This window comes from Ovis aries, chromosome 17 (assembly GCF_016772045.2).
Source record: "Ovis aries strain OAR_USU_Benz2616 breed Rambouillet chromosome 17, ARS-UI_Ramb_v3.0, whole genome shotgun sequence".
Lineage (NCBI taxonomy): Eukaryota > Metazoa > Chordata > Mammalia > Artiodactyla > Bovidae > Ovis > Ovis aries.
The window spans coordinates 17,239,961-17,257,910 of NC_056070.1; the positions used below are offsets into that span (position 1 = coordinate 17,239,961).

Below are 17,950 nucleotides of genomic sequence, written 5' to 3' on the forward strand. Positions count from 1 at the left end.
GAGCCTTTGGGGACATGGCCCTCTCCCCTACTGTTCTCTCCAACCTGAGGCTAACTTTCCCCTACTTCCCAGAGCCTCCCTAAGGGGTAAAAGAGCCTGGTCCTTGGAATCCAGAACCATTTCCGAATCTGGAACTCCTGTGACCTCTGATGGGTGCCCCACAGGAGGCTTTAACTTTTTTTTCTTTTTAACCATACCATGTGGCACGGAGGAGCTTAATTCCCTGACCGGGGACCGAACCCACACCCCTTGCGTTGGAACTGCAGTCTTAACCACTGGACTGCCAGGGAAGGCCATGGAGGCTGTGACTTCTGCTTCTTCTGGACCCTTAGTATTGGCTTTCTGGCTAGCACACCTCAGATGCTCACTCGTCACTGAATAAACCAAATCTACCTCCTGGAGAAGTCTCTTAAGTGACCACACCTACCCAGCCAGAAGTTAACATTCCTGAGCTCGAGCTGTCCTTCTTATCATCTCAGAGCAATTGCAGTTCTCCGGTCACAAATCTCCTCTCCCTGTCTGTCCTTAGCTGGTCACAAATCTCCTCTCCCTATCTGTCCTTAGCTGTCACAAATCTCCTCTCCCTATCTGTCCTTAGCTGTCACAAATCTCCTCTCCCTATCTGTCCTTAGCTGGTTGGGACCACAACCTTTCCTCATTTCTAACAGACCCTTTCTCACATTCCCTTCTTTTCTAACAGCTTTCATTTCACCCTGGTCATACCCTGCCTTTTAAAAACATGAGCCTAAAGGAAATAAAATGACTTTCCATTTACCCTGCTTCTCCTTCAGAAATGTACTGTGACTTCCCTTTATAATCATAATTCCAGAATTCCACTCCATGCACTGCATCCAACTCATCATGAAGGTAGTGCTGGAGGAAAGTGTAAAGAGAGTGGATGCCACTCCTAACTTCTCAGAAAAGAAAAGGTGGTTTCAGCTTAAAACCACAACCACTGCATTATATCTCACAATTTCATGGATCAGGAATTTGGGCAGAACTCAACTGGTATGGTATGGTCCCATCACTTCATGACAGACAGATGGGGAAAAAGTGGAAACAGTGACATTTTATTTTCTTAGGCTAAAAAAATCACTGTGGACAGTGACTGTAACCATGAAATTAAAAGATGCTTGCTCCTTGGAAGGAAAAGTAAAGTGAAAGTCGCTCAGTGGAGTCTGACTCTTTGCGACCCCGTGGACTATATAGTCTGTGGAATTCTCCAGGCCAGAATACTGGAGTGGGTAGCCATTCCTTTCTCCAGGTGATCTTCCCAACCCAGGAATCAAACCCAGGTCTCCCGCGTTGCAGGCGGAATCTTTACCAGCTGAGCCACAAGGGAAGGAAAGCTATGACAAACCTAGACAGTGTATCATAAAGCAGAAACATCACTTTGCCGACAAAGGTCCATATAGTCAAAGCTATGATTTTTAGTAATCATGTACGGATGGAGGTGAGAGCTGGACCATAAAGAAGACTGAGCTCTGAAGAATTCATACTTTCGAATTGTGGTACTGAAGAAGACTCTTGAGAGTCCCTTGGACTGCAATGAGATCAAACTAGTCAATCCTAAAGGAAATAAACCATGAATATTCATTGGGAGGACTGATGCTGAAGTTGAAGTGCCAATACTTTGGCCACCTGATGCGAAGAGCCTCTGATGCTGGGAAAGACTGAAGGCAAAAGGAGAAGGGGGCCGATGGTTAGATAACATTACCAACTCAATGGACATGAATTTGCGCAAACTCTGGGAAATAGTGGACGACAGGGAAGCCAGGTCTGCTGCTGTCCATGGGGGCGCAAAGAGTCAGACACGACTGAGTGACTGAACAACAGCTGGATGACCCTTCTGTCCTACTCCATCGATGGAGATCACGTGGTATTTTCAGCTGGCAGGCGGGTTTATCTGAAGAGTCCAAGGCAGCTGTACTCTCATGTCTCCTGCCTTAATGGAGAAGGCTGGAATTGCCTACCTAGGGCCTCTCCAGCACAGCAGACTCAGGGAGACTGGATTTCTTACATAATGACCCAGGGTTCCTAATGTTTCCTTAGGAAAGGACTAATTCTATTAGTAAGGCAGGTACCAGCCTTCCTAGATACAAGCGGAAGAGACACACACCTTTGTCTTTTGATGAGAGGAATCTGCGAATATGCTTTAAAACCACATCAGATGGAACCACTGAGAAAGACAATGCACAGGGTTGGTGAGTTGGGTTGTGGGTTGGGGATTATCCAGTTGATAGCGATTCACCTTTTATGCATTATAACGAACATTCCCAATCTGCTTAGCCATCATCCTCATAACCTAATAACTTCACCACAGCTGCACTCTCTAAAGTGACCAATTATGTTAGAGCCAAATCCAATAGTTTTCTTTGTTTTTATTCTCTTTTGACATTTTTTCTAAACATTACAGTATGACTACTTGACAGACCCAACCCTTCATTAATTATATTTTTAAATGCCATAGTTCTATGACTGAGGACACTGTTTCTTTCCTAATTTGACCTTTGATAAGGTCATTTTTCCTAGACCATAACTTTGGGGATCCCTATAGCTTGACCCTTGACCCCTTTCCTAGTCCCATTATACTCATTCCCATGTAAAGTGTGGACCTTCTTTTATCGCATTGATATTGCTGACTCTCAAATATCTGCACTTTACATGGGAGTGAGTATAATGGGACTAGGAAAAAGGGTCAAAGGTCAAGGGTCATAGATGGCTTGTGAAGGTAAGAGCTGCACCTGGAGCCTGGTGACCTGCGTTTGTCCTTGTCCTTTTCACCACACCACCATACCCAGAATGAAATTAAAAGGAGCACTTTATCGCTCTAGCAATTTACTCTGGGCTTGCTTTCTAGAATGTTTATCATTTCATTTGACACCCTCCTACAAAAAGTGTTCAAATGAAAAACTTTAAAAGTTCAGAATGTTCTCGGATTCTGCTTGGAAGTTTTTGGAATCGCATTTGGCTGCATGTGGCTGGGAGGGTGAGAGGATGAGAAATCAGAAAGAGAGCAAAGGGAAGCCAAGCAGAGAAGGTGTCTGCAAGGCTTCTGGGGAGTCAGAGGAATAAGAGGAGTCCCACTCTTGCCCGGAGGGCTGGGCAGGAACTTCTGCCAGGATCACTGAGCTCGCGCTTGTTTAAGGGACTCCCCCTCCCCGCCCTCCAATCTAGAAGCCTGGAGAGATGCCCAGATTGCCAGGCTCTGGGCGCGCGCTGCTGTGCGCCCTTCCCCGCGCATCGAGGGTAGAGAGTAGACGGCGGCTCCCCAGGTGCCGAGCCAGGATGGGGAGGTGGGAGGGACCTGGCGCCCCAGGACACGCCCTGCCAATCCCCAGAGACCTGGATCGGCTCAGCCCGGATCGCGATCGCCGGCGATATAAGTCATCCGCGGAGGAAGAGGGCACGACGTGGCCAGCCCGGACTCGAGGGAGGGCAAGCAGGCGCCGCTGTACCGACTCCGCCACCTGCCACCTGGCCCGCTGCAGCCCCCTGCCTGCCGCCCCCACTGACCAGAAGTCGGAGAGGACGGGTCTGCTGCCCGGCCGCGCAGGAGTGAGAAGCCAGGCAGCACTTCCACCTTCGGGACCGAAGCCCTGCTCCCCTTGCGCCGGAGTCCGCGTTGAGTCAGGATGGTGGGACACGCAGCGACAGACGTGCCCCCTACCATGGCAGTCAAGATCTTCTCGGCGGGGGTGGCGGCCTGCGTGGCTGACATAATCACCTTCCCGCTGGACACCGCCAAAGTCCGGCTACAGGTAGGGAGCGCCGCGGGCAAGGGGAGGAGCCTGGGGCAGAGAGGGGACTACTGTGTGCGCCCCTTTGACTCTGGCTTCGGTTTTACCATCCTTTCTCACGTTAGATAGAGCAGTGGCCACGTTCAGAGTTTGCCTTCACTGGATGGATGCTTTAGGGTGGGAACTGGAACATTGCAGGAATTAACTAAAGAAGTGCGAGGGTCGAGGAGGACGGGTTGACTGTGACTGTTGCCAACCTCTCCTGCACGTGATCAGACAGGCACATCTTCCTAGCCTACTGCCTAGGGGTTCTGGAGACTTCCTGGGGGTGGGACAGTGAGGTGCGGGATGGGGAGGATGTTCAAAGTATGCCTAGTAGCCAGATTCTCCCCCTTCTCCCTTTCGATAGATAGATAGCTAGATATCTAGCTCTAGATAGATAGATGTGTGCTAACTCACTTCAGTTCTATCCGACTCTTTGCGAGGCTATGGACTGCAGCCCCCGAGGCTCCTCTGTCCATGGGATTCTCCAGGCAAGAATACTGGAGTGGGTTGCCATTTCCTTTTCTAGGGGATCTTCCTGACCCAGGGATTTAGATAGATAGATAAGGGGAGATGTTGCTGAGAAGGCGAAAAGGACTGAAAATAGGAACACAATGGAAAAAATATCTTGGCTCAAGTTTTCTCCATTGAGGACAGCTTGATGCCAACCTTTGTGTTTTTCCTCACTAGGTAGGACTCCCTTTCTCAATTTTCACTTCCAGATCCAGGGCGAATGCCTGACCTCCAGTGCCTTTAGGTATAAAGGTGTCCTGGGAACAATCATCACTCTGGCAAAAACAGAAGGGCCCGTGAAACTCTACAGCGGGCTGCCTGCTGGTCTCCAGAGACAAATAAGCTTTGCTTCTCTCAGGATCGGCCTCTATGATACTGTCCAGGAGTTCTTCACCACAGGGAAAGAAGGTAAGCAGGCAGTGTTTCTGGGAGGGGGAGAGGTCAGAGAGACATGTCCTAGGCTCAGCAGTGGCTCAGGAACCAGCTACACACAGTGTAGCGGTCTTCATAACAAACTGGCAAGGCAACATCAGTATTTGAACACACGGGGCATGGAGGGAAGACATGCTGGTGAGTGGGAAAAAGTGACACCAGAAAGGCAGAAATGCGTCAGATCACAGGAGAGCTTGCAGGCCATGCTAAGTTCAGGTTTTATCCTTAAAATAATGGGAAGTCATTGAAAAATAATAAACAAGGGAATAACATAAATAATTTATATTTTCAGAAGATCACTTTGGCAGCACTGTAAAAGCTATACAGAAAAAGGGGAAGAAAAGGGTACTGTAGAAAGGAAGAAATGATCAGGGTAAGCTAAAGCAACGGCAGTAAAGATTTTGGAAATGTAATTGACTAAACTTGGCGGAGAGCTGGAAGTGAGGCATAAAGAAAAGGTAGGAATGTTAAGATGACTTACAAGTTTCTGGTTAAATATCCCATTCATTGAGGGAGGGAATATAGAAATCATCTGAAGTGGGGAGGTAAGAAATTCAGTTTAGGATGTGTCGAGGATAGGTAATGTCTGGTCTGCACAAGAACTTAGGAGAAACACCTGGGATAAATTTCCCAGTCATGGGAGGTATTATCATTAGGGCCAAACAGAGCAGAGAGATGTAGTGAGGAAAGGAGGGATCGATGTACCTAACCACAGACACTCGTGGGTTTCCTTGGCAGAACCATCTTGAGCAGAGTAGCAGAGGTGGCAGCTAGACTGCAGAGCACTGGGGAGAAGGGGGCCTTCGAGAAGGGAAGACAAAGAGTATGGCCCTGCTCCCAAGCAAGGAGCTTGGGAAATGAAAAGGGGATTGGAACAGGGGATGAGTGCAACAAAGTAAGACTGTAAATAGCGGCCAAAAGTGAAGGGAGTTATTTAAGTATCATCTTGCCACTTAAAAGATGGGTATTATTCAGTGCTCAGCTCCTGGCCAAGCACATTGAGAAAGGAAAGCAACCACACAGTCATGAGAAGACTTGCTGAATTTCCCATACGCAGGACATTATGTTAAGTGCTATTTTGTTATTAACTCACACAATGACTCTGTGAGGTAGATATTATTACCTCCATTTTATACAGCTTAGGAAATAGAATTAGAGACTGAGAAAGTCCTTGATGAAATGTGATTGATCTATACTTTAATTATGGGAATAGGTATGAGGCTTCATGGGGTCACAAAAGAGTAGGACATGTCTTAGCGACTAAATAACAACGAGGCTCCAAGACTATCTGTCATTTTATTAAATGATATCCGTCTTGAGTAACCCATGTTAACTTTTCAAAATTTGCAATTAAAAATCACGTGATCACTTCTTGCTTCTTATTTTTGTCCCTTTAGGAACCTGTTGAAGCCTGAGACCACTTGACATCCCAAACTCAGGCAGTTTGTCCTTTGGGGCTTTTCCTAAGATCCCTAGGTCCAATAATTAACAGTCTCATTGATGGTTAGAAGACAAAGCTTCACTGGTGACTGGTGCCTCCACCCAATTGGGAAATACTGAAAAACAGAGCAAATATAAAGAAAGAACTAAGCCAAAAAAAAAAAAAGAACTAAGCCAAATATAGGAAAGAACTAAGCCATTGTTTAAACAAGCATTGGGTTTTTCTTTCTCCTTGAAAGTCTTTATTAAAAAAAAAAAATTCAGTCAACTTTGAAGTCTTCTAGCCCTTCTATGACTTATACATTCTTAGCACAGTCCATGGGGTGACAAGGAGTTGACACAACTCAGCGACTCAGCACAGCGCAGGACATGATTAACACGTGCACCAGCATTAGGGAAGTGCTAAAGATATAATGACACAGTAGTATTAACCACTGAAAATTAAAAAGACATATACGTGCATTCTGGGACTTGACTTTTTTCTTTTTTGCTTGACACATCATTTTTTTCTCTCTGGATAACAACAGCTAGTTTAGGAAGCAAGATCTCAGCGGGCCTAACGACTGGAGGCGTGGCCGTGTTCATTGGGCAACCCACAGAGGTGGTCAAGGTCAGACTGCAAGCACAGAGCCATCTCCACGGTCCCAAACCTCGATACACTGGGACTTACAATGCTTACAGGATTATAGCAACAACAGAAGGCTTGACGGGGCTTTGGAAAGGTGACTCACTTCAACATGGATTCTATAGTCGTTAAAACACACATATCTAAGTAGCACCTTATCATATGATGGAGCTATTCAACACTTTCTTTCCCTCCAGGGACTACTCCCAATCTGACAAGAAATGTCATCATCAACTGTACAGAGCTCGTAACGTATGACCTAATGAAGGAGGCCCTTGTGAAAAACAAACTATTAGCAGGTATCTTTCTCTTTTATGCGGCAGGTCTGCACATTTATAATTTCATCTTTTATTATACTGAATCCCTTAATTGTAATAATTTTATCTTTTAAAACAGTAATACTCTTGAATAATAGATATAACCAAAACCCTAAACTTTAGAAGTTCTGTTGCAACAGCTTTTTTCTTTTGCAACAAAACTAAGATGCAGCTGTATTTTTATATCAGCATCATTCTCATTTAATACTAATATATGACTTTTGTTAGCGTCTCTCTTGTTCTTTATAAAGCAGAATTCAGGAGATGAGTCATCCTGCCCTGTATCCAGATGAGCTAGTTAAATAAGGAGCTTCTTGGTGGTTTCATCCTGAAAGTAGAACCATTGGATAGGTCCCTAAAAATTTTATTCTAATAGGTTCTGGAAACATTGAAATTCTCCTTGGACAATGACTTTAATTTTTTTTAAAAAAAGTATAGATGCCTATGTGTTGAGTATTATGTCATGCCCTAAGGACAGAGGTAAGTAACTGGTTATTTTCCTAAAGCACTTATAATCCAGTATGCCATGTACCATTTGCCAACTTTTTCTAAAATTATAACATTCCTTACTGTATGTACAAGCTTCCCTTGTAGCTCAATTGGTAAAGAATCTGCCTGCAGTGCAGGAGACCCCCGGTTCGATCCCTGGGTTGGGAAGATCCCCTGGAGAAGGAAACGGCAACCCACTCCAGTATCCTTGCCTGGAAAATCTCATGGACAGAGGAGCCTGGTGGGCTGCAGTCTATGGGGTCACAAAGAGTTGGGCACAACTGAGCGACTAACACTCACTCACTGTGTGTTATTTATTTATAAGACAACTATGTTGACCTGTTATCAACAGGCTTTTGAGAATCTGATAGATAACGAAAAACTAGAAGCCCCTCCCAAGAATCTAGCGTTGACCTGTCTCATCGACCTGTTTCAGACGACGTGCCCTGCCACTTCGTGTCCGCTGTTGTTGCTGGATTCTGCACAACGGTTCTGTCCTCGCCAGTGGATGTGGTGAAAACCCGATTTGTTAACTCTTCACCAGGACAGTACACAAGTGTGCCCAACTGCGCAATGATGATGCTCACTAGGGAAGGGCCGTCAGCTTTTTTCAAAGGGTAGGATGTGTTCTTCTGTATCTACAATGTTGTGTTCAGGGATTCTGTGTGCTAACGGGGGGCGCCATCTCATCTAACAATTGACAGCTGAGCAGCCTTAGAATGTGCAGTGTACTTAGTGTCTACTTTTCTTTGCCATAAATCTCTCCAATACACCAATTTCACTGTGACAGGAAATTTAAAGCTGTGATAGTAGAATCTTCTCAAGCTTGATCAGTGGCTCATTCAAAACCGACAGCCTGTTCCTTGGTCTCAGTCTGTTGGCCGAGGGGAGAGGGGTGTGGGGAGTTATTTTTTAATGGGTTACAGAGATTCAGTTTGGGATGGAGATGGGGAGTGGTAATGAAAACAATGAGAACATATTTAATGCTACTGAATTATACTGTTGAATATATATATATATTTATAAGAGTGAGACACATATATACATAGGTATGTGTATAAATGGCTGGCTAAAATTATAAATTGATGTTATGTATATTTTACCATAAAACACACACACACATTCAGGAATCAGAAGATATATGCTAAGAGATCCCCCAAAATATTGGAGGGTGATCTTAATAGGCAAGATCTCTAACATACCAATCCAAGGCAGATTTAACAGATTTTACATCATTTTCTCTGGGAATATTTCATTGCTGTAGACAGGATTTTCAAAATAAATAATCTGGGGTATACACCATGGCAGAATTCTTCAAAATAGCAAGAGCAACAGAAACAACAAAAGGCAATTCAGTCTCTGACCAACCCTCTTAGGACCAGAATTACCGAGATCTATGGTCTAATTATTCATCACTTTGCTTTCTCAACTTACTTCCTCTTTTAAACTATTAAAGTTTCCTATACTCCATTCAGAAAGCAAAGGAAAACAAGATTTCCTGCCCCCTCAAAAAAGAGAAGATGATGGAGAAGCAGGAGACAAGCTTCAGTTTGGTTTGGTGGGACCGTTGTATAGATGTGATGCTCTGGATTTCGTTGTTCAGAAGCAGGGTAGGGCACCTGGATGGAACCTGAGGCAGAGGAAGGACACGGGGAGAGCAGGCACTCTCAAGCGCCCGCACTGGAGATGCGTGGCACAGTGAGAAGCATGCACTGCCTGGACTATAATTTGCTGTTGTTCAGTCACTCAGTTGTGTCCAACTCTTTATGACCCCATGGATTGCAGCATGCCAGGCTTCCCTGTCCTTCACCATCTCCCAGAGTTTGCTCCAACTCATGTCCATTGAGTTGAAGGCACGCATCATAATAGCTATCAGAATTTCAAGCAAACTAATAGAATGGTGACATCACTCTTCTAGATTTGTACCTTCCTTCTTGCGACTGGGATCCTGGAACATCATCATGTTTGTGTGCTTCGAACAGCTGAAGCGAGAATTGATGAAGTCGAGGCAGGCCATGGACTGTGCGACCTAGTCCTCCTCGGGAAGAAGATGGAACAGACCAGTGGGGATCTTTGCTAACCAGATAATTTTAAAAAGCGAGCAAGACTATTCACTTTATTTCACCCAGATAAGGAAATTCTGATAGAGAGTTCTGAACTTTTTTTTTTCCAAGGGAAAACTACTATTTCCTATGACTTTTATTCTCAGTATTTTAAGGAAGGGAAAGCAAAACATTCAATATATACCCTGGCAAATGTAATATCCAGATAAGCTACTGTGCTTAATTGACTATTTAATGGGGGGAGGGATTTTATGATTGAATATGAAGAACTTTAACATGTTTTAATTATTAATTCAATTATTGATGGAAAAGGAAAACTGAGTGAAATACACTTTATCAATACTTAAAAACGAAGTTTCCTTTTTATTTATTAACCCCATTGTCAGTTAATATATTCAATAAAATATTGCTAATCTCTCTTAAAGTTTGCCTTTTTTGTATCTATATCTAATGTAAGAGTTGAGGTTCACCTGGGTTACAAAACTTCCCAAATAACCAGGGAAGGTCTTTAGAATCAATGGGCAAAAACTTACTTTTAATGTTATTAGTACATGCTTTTGATTTTTAGAGTCCACATTTTATAGCATCTATAACAACTTCTAATCTAAGACACTGTGTTCACTGGGGCACTGCTGTTATTACAATCATAGTATCTATCCTAGAATCACAGAATTTTAGAGCTTTTTGGTTAGACAGAGGAACAGATTGAGATGAAAATTAATCTACATTGCATCTTTCCAGCAAAACCAACTTCGTCATTTGCACCTGTAGTAACCTTTTCATTTACCAGCTGAGCGCAGAAGGAATAGGGAAAGAATAAACAGATTAAAAGAATTGTTAAGACAAAAACAAGGAGTGGCCACTAAATGGCCAGGTAGTCCCCAGCTGCCCGGCATTGTGAGCTCCACATACATTCACTATATACATTTCTCCTCCGTTGACTCTGAGGGTTGTCTCCTGTTTATTTCCCTTAGTTGTTAACTGTAAAGCATCTTGTCGCAGACGCCCTCGTATCCTGCATGGATCACTCTGCTCTGTTAGTGATGCTGCCCTGCCTGCCTTTTGTCATGTCAGCATCTGTACTGCTTAGGGCCTTCTTCCGGTCACCAGAGACATCTTTGCCCACCTGGGCATGGCAAACTAGAAGGACAGGAAAAATAACACACCCCTATGAGCTGTCCTGGACCAATAACCGATGGGAGCTGGCGTGTGAATATCTCAGGTCCCTCACGGTCGGGTGGAATGCCTCCGAGGGATCAGAATCCAGTTACACTCAGTGGTATTTTGCTTACCTCTAAAACCATTTATGGGAAAACTTCAAGTCCTGCTCTTCATCCTCCATCCCCTTACTGGTGTCTCCTGGGATCACTTGCCGAAAGGATTCCAAATCCTTGTCTTGAGGCCTGACTCTGGGAGAATCCAAACTAAGACAAACCACCATCTCAGAGTAGCATATTTCTTTCAAGAAGAAGGAAAATATAAAACTTTGTTTGCTGGGAACCTGGTCAGGCAATGGGCAGTAGTGACAAGTTTCTACCCTTGACCAAACTTTAGTCAGGCTCCTCCGAGCTGCCTTTTCCTACTTGGTTCTGTCCTTGGGTGTCCTCAAGAGCCATTTTATTTTTTAAATATAAATTTATTAATTTTAATTGGAGGTTATTAACTTTACATCGAGAGCCGTTTTAGCAAGAATCCTGCTAAAATTGGCTTAGCCAGAATCTCTCACCTTCAACATGATCACTATTGATATCAAATTCCTCATCCTTGTCCTGGATACCTGATCACCAGTTCTTTTAGATGTTCTGTGTAAGCAATAACTTTTCTTTCCATCCACTTGTTTTATTCCAGTTGGTGGGATCGCTAGTACAATTTTGAATTTATTTTCAGTAACAATTTGAATGATTCACTCCTCATCCCTTCTTAGAGTACATTTCCCTACTTTACTGATGCTGGGCTTAGCCATGTGATTTGCCATGACCAAGAGATCATGTTAGTAGGCATGATGTGAGCAAGGGCTTGAATGTGTTTGAGCAACTGAATTTATTCTTGTGTTTCTGCCATACCATGAAGAACATGCCTCAGGTAACCCACTGACCTCAGATGAACTAGCCACATGGAGATGACTGGAAGTGAAATCATGACCTCAATTTAAGGCTAGCTGTATCCAGCTGAGACTACCCAAACTGTCTGGCTAGCCTACCCAGTGTGAGGAGTGAAACTGTTCTATAGGTCACTGAGATTTTGGGGGTTGGTTGTTGTACGTTGTATTGTGGCAATGACTGACCGATACAAGAGATGACGAAAGACATGCTTTCTTAATTCTGATCCCAATATTTTATAATTAAGTATATTTGCTATAGTTCATTTCATAAAGATATATTTTGTAAAATTAAGGTAATCCCTTTCTATTTGTCATTTGCCAAGTTTTTAACATGAATGGATGTTGAATTTTTATTGAATGCTTTTTCTGTTATCTATTAAAGATCATTATATGCCCACTGGTAGGTGTGCTGGGTCATATGGTAGTTCTATTTTTATTTGTTTAAGGAACCTCTGTACTGTTCTCTACGTGGCTGTACCAATTTATATTCCCACCAACAGTCCAAGAGGGAGGGTATATATGTATACATACAGCTGATTCACTTCATTGTACAGCAGAAGCTAACAAACATTGTAAGGCAACTATACCCCAATTTAAAAAATAGATCATAACAGTCTTATGAATTACAGAGCATACACATTAAGTTATTCGGAAGAGTTTGTGAAAACGAACATTATTTTATTTTTAAATGTACTAACTCACTGGTGAAACCCATATGAGACTGCAGGGTTTTTAGTGGAAAGGTTTTTAATTGCTGAATCCATTTAATAGCTCCAGGACTTTTATACTTCTCTATTTCTTCTTGGATAGCTTTGATAAACTATGTTTTTCTAGAAATTATTTCATCTAATTTTCCTAATTTTGACATTACTCAATATATTCTTTTTAATATCTATAGGATCTCTAGTGATTTTTCATATTTCATTCTTGACAGTATTTATTACTTGCTTTCTTTTTATTGTTAATTTGTCTCACTAAAGTTTATCAATAGTTAGTCTTCTCAAACACTTTGTTGATCCTATTATATGCATGTTTTCTTTCCTATGCATCAAAGCTCTTGTCTTTGATATTTCCTTCTCTATTTTCTTCAGGTTTATTTGGTACTTCTTCTTCATCAAACTACTCGAGATGATTGCTCTGTCTTTAAAGCACTTTTTCCCTAACATATACATTTAAAGCTATAATTAGTACTAACTTTAATAAGGACTGCGTTTGCTGTATCAAACCAGTTCCATATTTAGTTCAAGATAAGCTACACACACACACACACACACACACACACACAGGAGTGCTTTGCAGCTTTAACAAAAAGTATGGAAGCTATGCATGAACATACAAATAGATCCATGATCAACTGTGAAAACACATTGCAGGACAGTATGATTTATTCCTAGCCTTTCTAAGAACAGGGGGTGGTGGTGATAGTAGTTTCATTTCTGGTGTCATAACCAATTGTTCTTATCCAATAACCTTTTAAATAGGTAATCAGTGGATGAGTTAAAATCATAAAAATAAAAAAACCTTTCTGTATATTCTGATTTTACCCTACAGGAACATGATTAAAGGATTAAATGAAAAAAATATTATTTCATGAACATAAATGACATAAATAAGGGACAAGGAAGCTGGGAAGGGAGCAGAAGTATTAATAGAGAGGCTTATGACAATTTCAACATGTTTTTATTTGCTCACAACATTCCAACAGAAACGACATTCCATTTCAACTATTGCTTTCACATAGGAAGTTAATTGCTTTACCCAAAGTAGACAGAAATCTATTTCTTTACATCGCCAACCAGCACTCTTTCCCCTAGGGAAAGCTACTGTTTAAATATTTTTTGAATACTTTAACAGAAACATAGCCTTGCCCTATAATAGTAAGGTAGTATTTGGGTCTTACCTGCACTACATTTTAACATTTTTTCTTATCCAAAGCTGAAGCTAAGGAAAAAAAGGCTCACTCATGACTTTTCTCAAACATTTTATCAACTTCAGGAATCTTCATTTAAAAATATTGGAGAGGTTCATAAATATGAAGTTGAACTTAAGCCTTCCCCAGAAGTTGGGTGGACCATTTATCCTGAGAAAATAGCTGCTGGTCCCCAATCACTCATTCAAAAGGATAATAAACGTTATTGCCCTTCAAGCCAAATGTCTTCTCTTTGTGCTAAGATAACATGTAATCTTTCCTGCTCTGGCAATGAACACTCCTCCTTCACATTCCTCTAATGTTTCTCCTTTTAGCAAATCTTTGACCAAGTTCTATTTCACTGAATGCAAAGGGGAGAAATAGAACATAAATAACTACGGACACTGGAATAAAAATGAAGAGTACATATATTGTCACATAGAAAAATACATACAAATCCAAGTAGCTCATTTTAGAAAAAAAAAATCAGGACAGGCATTTTTAAGAAAAAGATTCTGCTTTCTCAATTATAAATGGTGCCAGTAAGACACTGGTTTTATATCTGACTATATCACCATATTTATAAAGAGGGGTGGGTCTAAGTTCACTGATATCCCCTGATTTCTTTCAATTCTTTAAAGATTGTCTTTCAGAATGTATTTAAACTGCAACTTATAATTATATATTTAGACTACTTTTGTCACTGATTCACTCTTCAGTCTGGCACACACAAAAATTCATTTCAACACTGATTAACTTTTTTGATGCTAAAGCAAACAATTTTCCTTCTACTTCAATTCTATCACTACTTTGGTATTTTATTACTATAGAAACAGATAAGATTCTAAATATGGATTTTTAGACTACCTAAAATTCTTACATACATATGTTGAAAGCAAGGAAAAGTAGGATGGCAGACACAATTATCGTATTTCTCTTTTCATGTATGTCACTATCACATGAAAATCAGAAGGTTCATGTTACATTCTAATTTACAACTGGTGACATTTAACTTGGCTTTCAAACTATCAAATCATAGAATCTATTGGTGGCTTTCAACCAACTTACTACAGAATTGTTTGAAATGGTTACAGATCATCTTAAACAAAAACAGAGCAATACATTATCCAAACAAAGGTGGACTTAAATAATATATTATTGAACAGAATTTCAAATGACATTGAAAAAACATTATTATTAAAGAATTATTAAAAAGGTGTTTCTTCCCCCTAGGAGAAACTTAATACTTGAAAAGTTTCCCATTCTATACTTCAATCATTCTTTAAAAGCATACTGACAAAGGTTTATATCAGTTCAAGACCACATCTGTTAAAAGATTAAATATAAAGGTAAGTATTTTCTAAGTGAAAACTGAAAGACTAACAATTGCTTTCCATGTAATGGTAAACACCCTGATAAAATGAACTTCAATGGCTAATACCTGATTTTTATCTCATAGAACTCTGGCTGGATGATAAAGTATAGAAAACATTTAAAGAGATGACGTCAAGGTACTCCTAGGATTGAGAAGTCTCCCACAAGAAACCTGTTTAAAATTCCTATAATACAGAAAATCTAAACCACCATTATAGTAAAATTGAGCCCAACTGTAACATTTTATCTTGTTGAGAAAGGAAGAATTTCAATGCATGTACTTTTTTTTCTTTTGGCATGCACTGTTAATGTGTGTGCTATACAACACTGCATCTGTTATTTTCCAACTGAATATTTCATACCACTCTTCTCTTTGGCAAATTTAAAGAGAGAAGTCTGTCAGTAGACATAAACAAATACTTGAAAGTTTCAGGTCTTGATATATCATATAAAAGCCAGACCTTAAATGCTTGATATGTACCACTTTAAAGATGTATTAACTATCATCACATTTTAAATTATGTATTTAACAGGCTGCTTTCTGTAGGATTTAAGAAGGATTTGGTAATCAGATGGACCTATCTTTAAACTCTTTTAGTTCTGCTATGAGTACAAATGTCAAACACACAAAGAAGAAACTGTTCCTGTTAGGATCTCATCACTTTATAATCCTTGACAGCAGTCGCTGCTCTCCTGAGATTTTCAGAGAATAAAGCTATACAAAATGCACAGCCGTCATCCTCAGGCTACTTTAGAGTCCCACAGACTGTTACAGAAAACCCACAAGGTCACACATCATTATCTAGAAACGTGGTGGTGTCAAAGCAAAGAGAAGCGAGACTCAACAGTGAGTAAAATCAACCGACATCGCTTAACTGAGATCTTTAAAAGGCTTGGTTTTTCTCTTGCTAAAATTCGAAGACAGCTTTATTGAAATAGCACCTGTTCTTTGAGTATAATCAAGATTTTCTTAGCAGAGCATCTCTTTTCATAAATGTACACTGACAGAGAGGCCTCATAAAAGCCCTCACACCAAGCACTAAAATTTCTTCTCTGTAGCTGATAAAAAAGCAAATTCTGAAAATGAGATGTCTTTAAAGCTTTAGAATTACACTGTGATATTTCAAAGTGTGTTATTTAAAAACAAAAGAGCTAATCACTAATACTGCATTCTCTCCTTACCTATTACATGAAATAATCAGAGAAACCAAAAAGAAGCCCATAATTCTGTCTTCTCTGACAAAGAGCGTCTCTCTATATGCTCCTGTGGTTCCTATGAGACAATATTGTGACGTGTGATCAAGATGCAAACAAGGAGAACCATGATGAACTAGTCTGTTAATTAACTTACAAATAAAATAAGGCAAAGGAAGAAAAGACCATTTCCAGACTAAAAACCAAAAACTCTTAACAGAGCTTTGAAAAGATACCAACTTGATAGTTATAACACATAAAAACGAAAACTGACTTTTACACATTTTAATCAATCAATTTAACAAAAATTGATTTGTACCTGATTTGTACTTTTACACTGAATGGGTTAAGTCCCAAGCTTCAAACTGTGGCAGTTCATGTGACTCTACAGAGGGGATCTTTGGAAGATAAGGTACCTTTGGAGGACAGTGTATTAACAAGCGTAAACATACACTGATTGTCCACTAGCTTTCTTAAATAGAACTTCTGAAATATTTTTGTAGGAAATTATATATAACGTGTGTAATTGATCAGATAATTTCTGTTACAACATATAAATTCTGTTGTGTGTGCAAAATGTGGTAGAAATAGAAGATACTACGGATGACTCATATTTTTAAAGTAAGTGATACATTACAATCCAGTAAGAGTCCTTTAATCTTTTCATGAAACTTCTCTCTGTACACGTTGAAATACATAATGCTTTCTGGCTTTTCCTCGAACCAAAACTTGTCAAATTCATACACAAGATAACCTGCAGTTGAAAAAAAAACACATAAATATAGTGCTCAATAACGAAATCACACCCAACCATCTCATTTTAAAAGTGTATAATCATTCTTTAAATTCCATATTAGGATTCAATAAGCAGAAACCATCTTTAAGAGAAACCTGAACTTTATAAGAAATATTTTTGTATGTTCAAAATAAATATCAACTGCAATAAGATATTTAGAGTACATTTATTCTTTGTCTCAAAAAAATCAACAAAGTCTTCAAATTTAGATACTATCAAAAGATACCCTGAGAATAGGGAGCGAAGTTATCTCCAGAGACCCATGAAACAGAAAAATGAAAGTACAAGAAAATGTCAGGCATGGATACAGTACAAAAAAAGCTGTGTTTTCTACTAGCTTTATAAGTGAGTTACTTTTACTTTTTTCAAAGAACTATCAAGCACCTTCTCTTTTTGAAAAGAATACATGAGCACTAAATAGGCTTAATATTTTTGTTTTTTAATATCCTCATTATAATAGCCAAATTAACACTCAAAATGTTAAAAGTATTTAATGAAGATGAACATGTAAATAGACATATTGACAACAGCAAAATATGTGAATCTAAAACTGCTCCTAAACCCTATGTGGACTCAACCAGATGCATGTATTTAATTACTTAGCAAATGCTACTATGGCCGTGGCCATGCGCTCATTCCCTCTCACAGCAATCCTATGAGCCAGTGTTGTGCTATTCCCATTTTTCTGCAGAGGAAAAAGAGGTGCAGAGAAGTTAAACGACTTGCCCAAGCCACAGTGTGCTAGTGGCCTCTATTATTTTATAAATCAGACTTGGTTTCCACCAGCATCTCATCCCCCCTTCTGAAAGGCTGTTCAGATAAATGGGGGAATATAGCCAGTGACTTTACATAAAAGAGTGGCTACACTATCACAAATCGCATAGTATGAAATGACTGTAAATTCCATTTTAAAAC

The 17,950-nt window shown here is 40.3% G+C and overlaps 2 protein-coding genes across 4 annotated transcripts in view; one reads left to right on the plus strand and one right to left on the minus strand.

The window, feature by feature from the left end:
- The window catches only part of UCP1 (uncoupling protein 1), a 33,003-nt gene extending 16,010 nt beyond the window's left edge, over positions 1-16,993 (plus strand). The window contains exons 2-7 of one of the 2 annotated variants that reach the window (XM_042234029.2): positions 3,342-3,761; positions 4,505-4,703; positions 6,695-6,889; positions 6,990-7,091; positions 8,035-8,215; positions 9,517-16,993. In XM_042234029.2, the coding sequence (XP_042089963.1) occupies positions 3,636-3,761; positions 4,505-4,703; positions 6,695-6,889; positions 6,990-7,091; positions 8,035-8,215; positions 9,517-9,631 (918 nt within the window). In that variant the 5' untranslated portion in view covers positions 3,342-3,635 and the 3' untranslated portion in view covers positions 9,632-16,993. 2 annotated transcript variants of the gene reach the window in all.
- The window catches only part of ELMOD2 (ELMO domain containing 2), a 29,587-nt gene continuing 25,062 nt past the window's right edge, over positions 13,426-17,950 (minus strand). For both annotated transcript variants that reach the window (XM_004017237.5, XM_042234324.2), the window contains exon 9: positions 13,426-16,993. In XM_004017237.5, the coding sequence (XP_004017286.1) occupies positions 16,848-16,993 (146 nt within the window). In that variant the 3' untranslated portion in view covers positions 13,426-16,847. The remainder of the gene's footprint in view (positions 16,994-17,950) is intronic.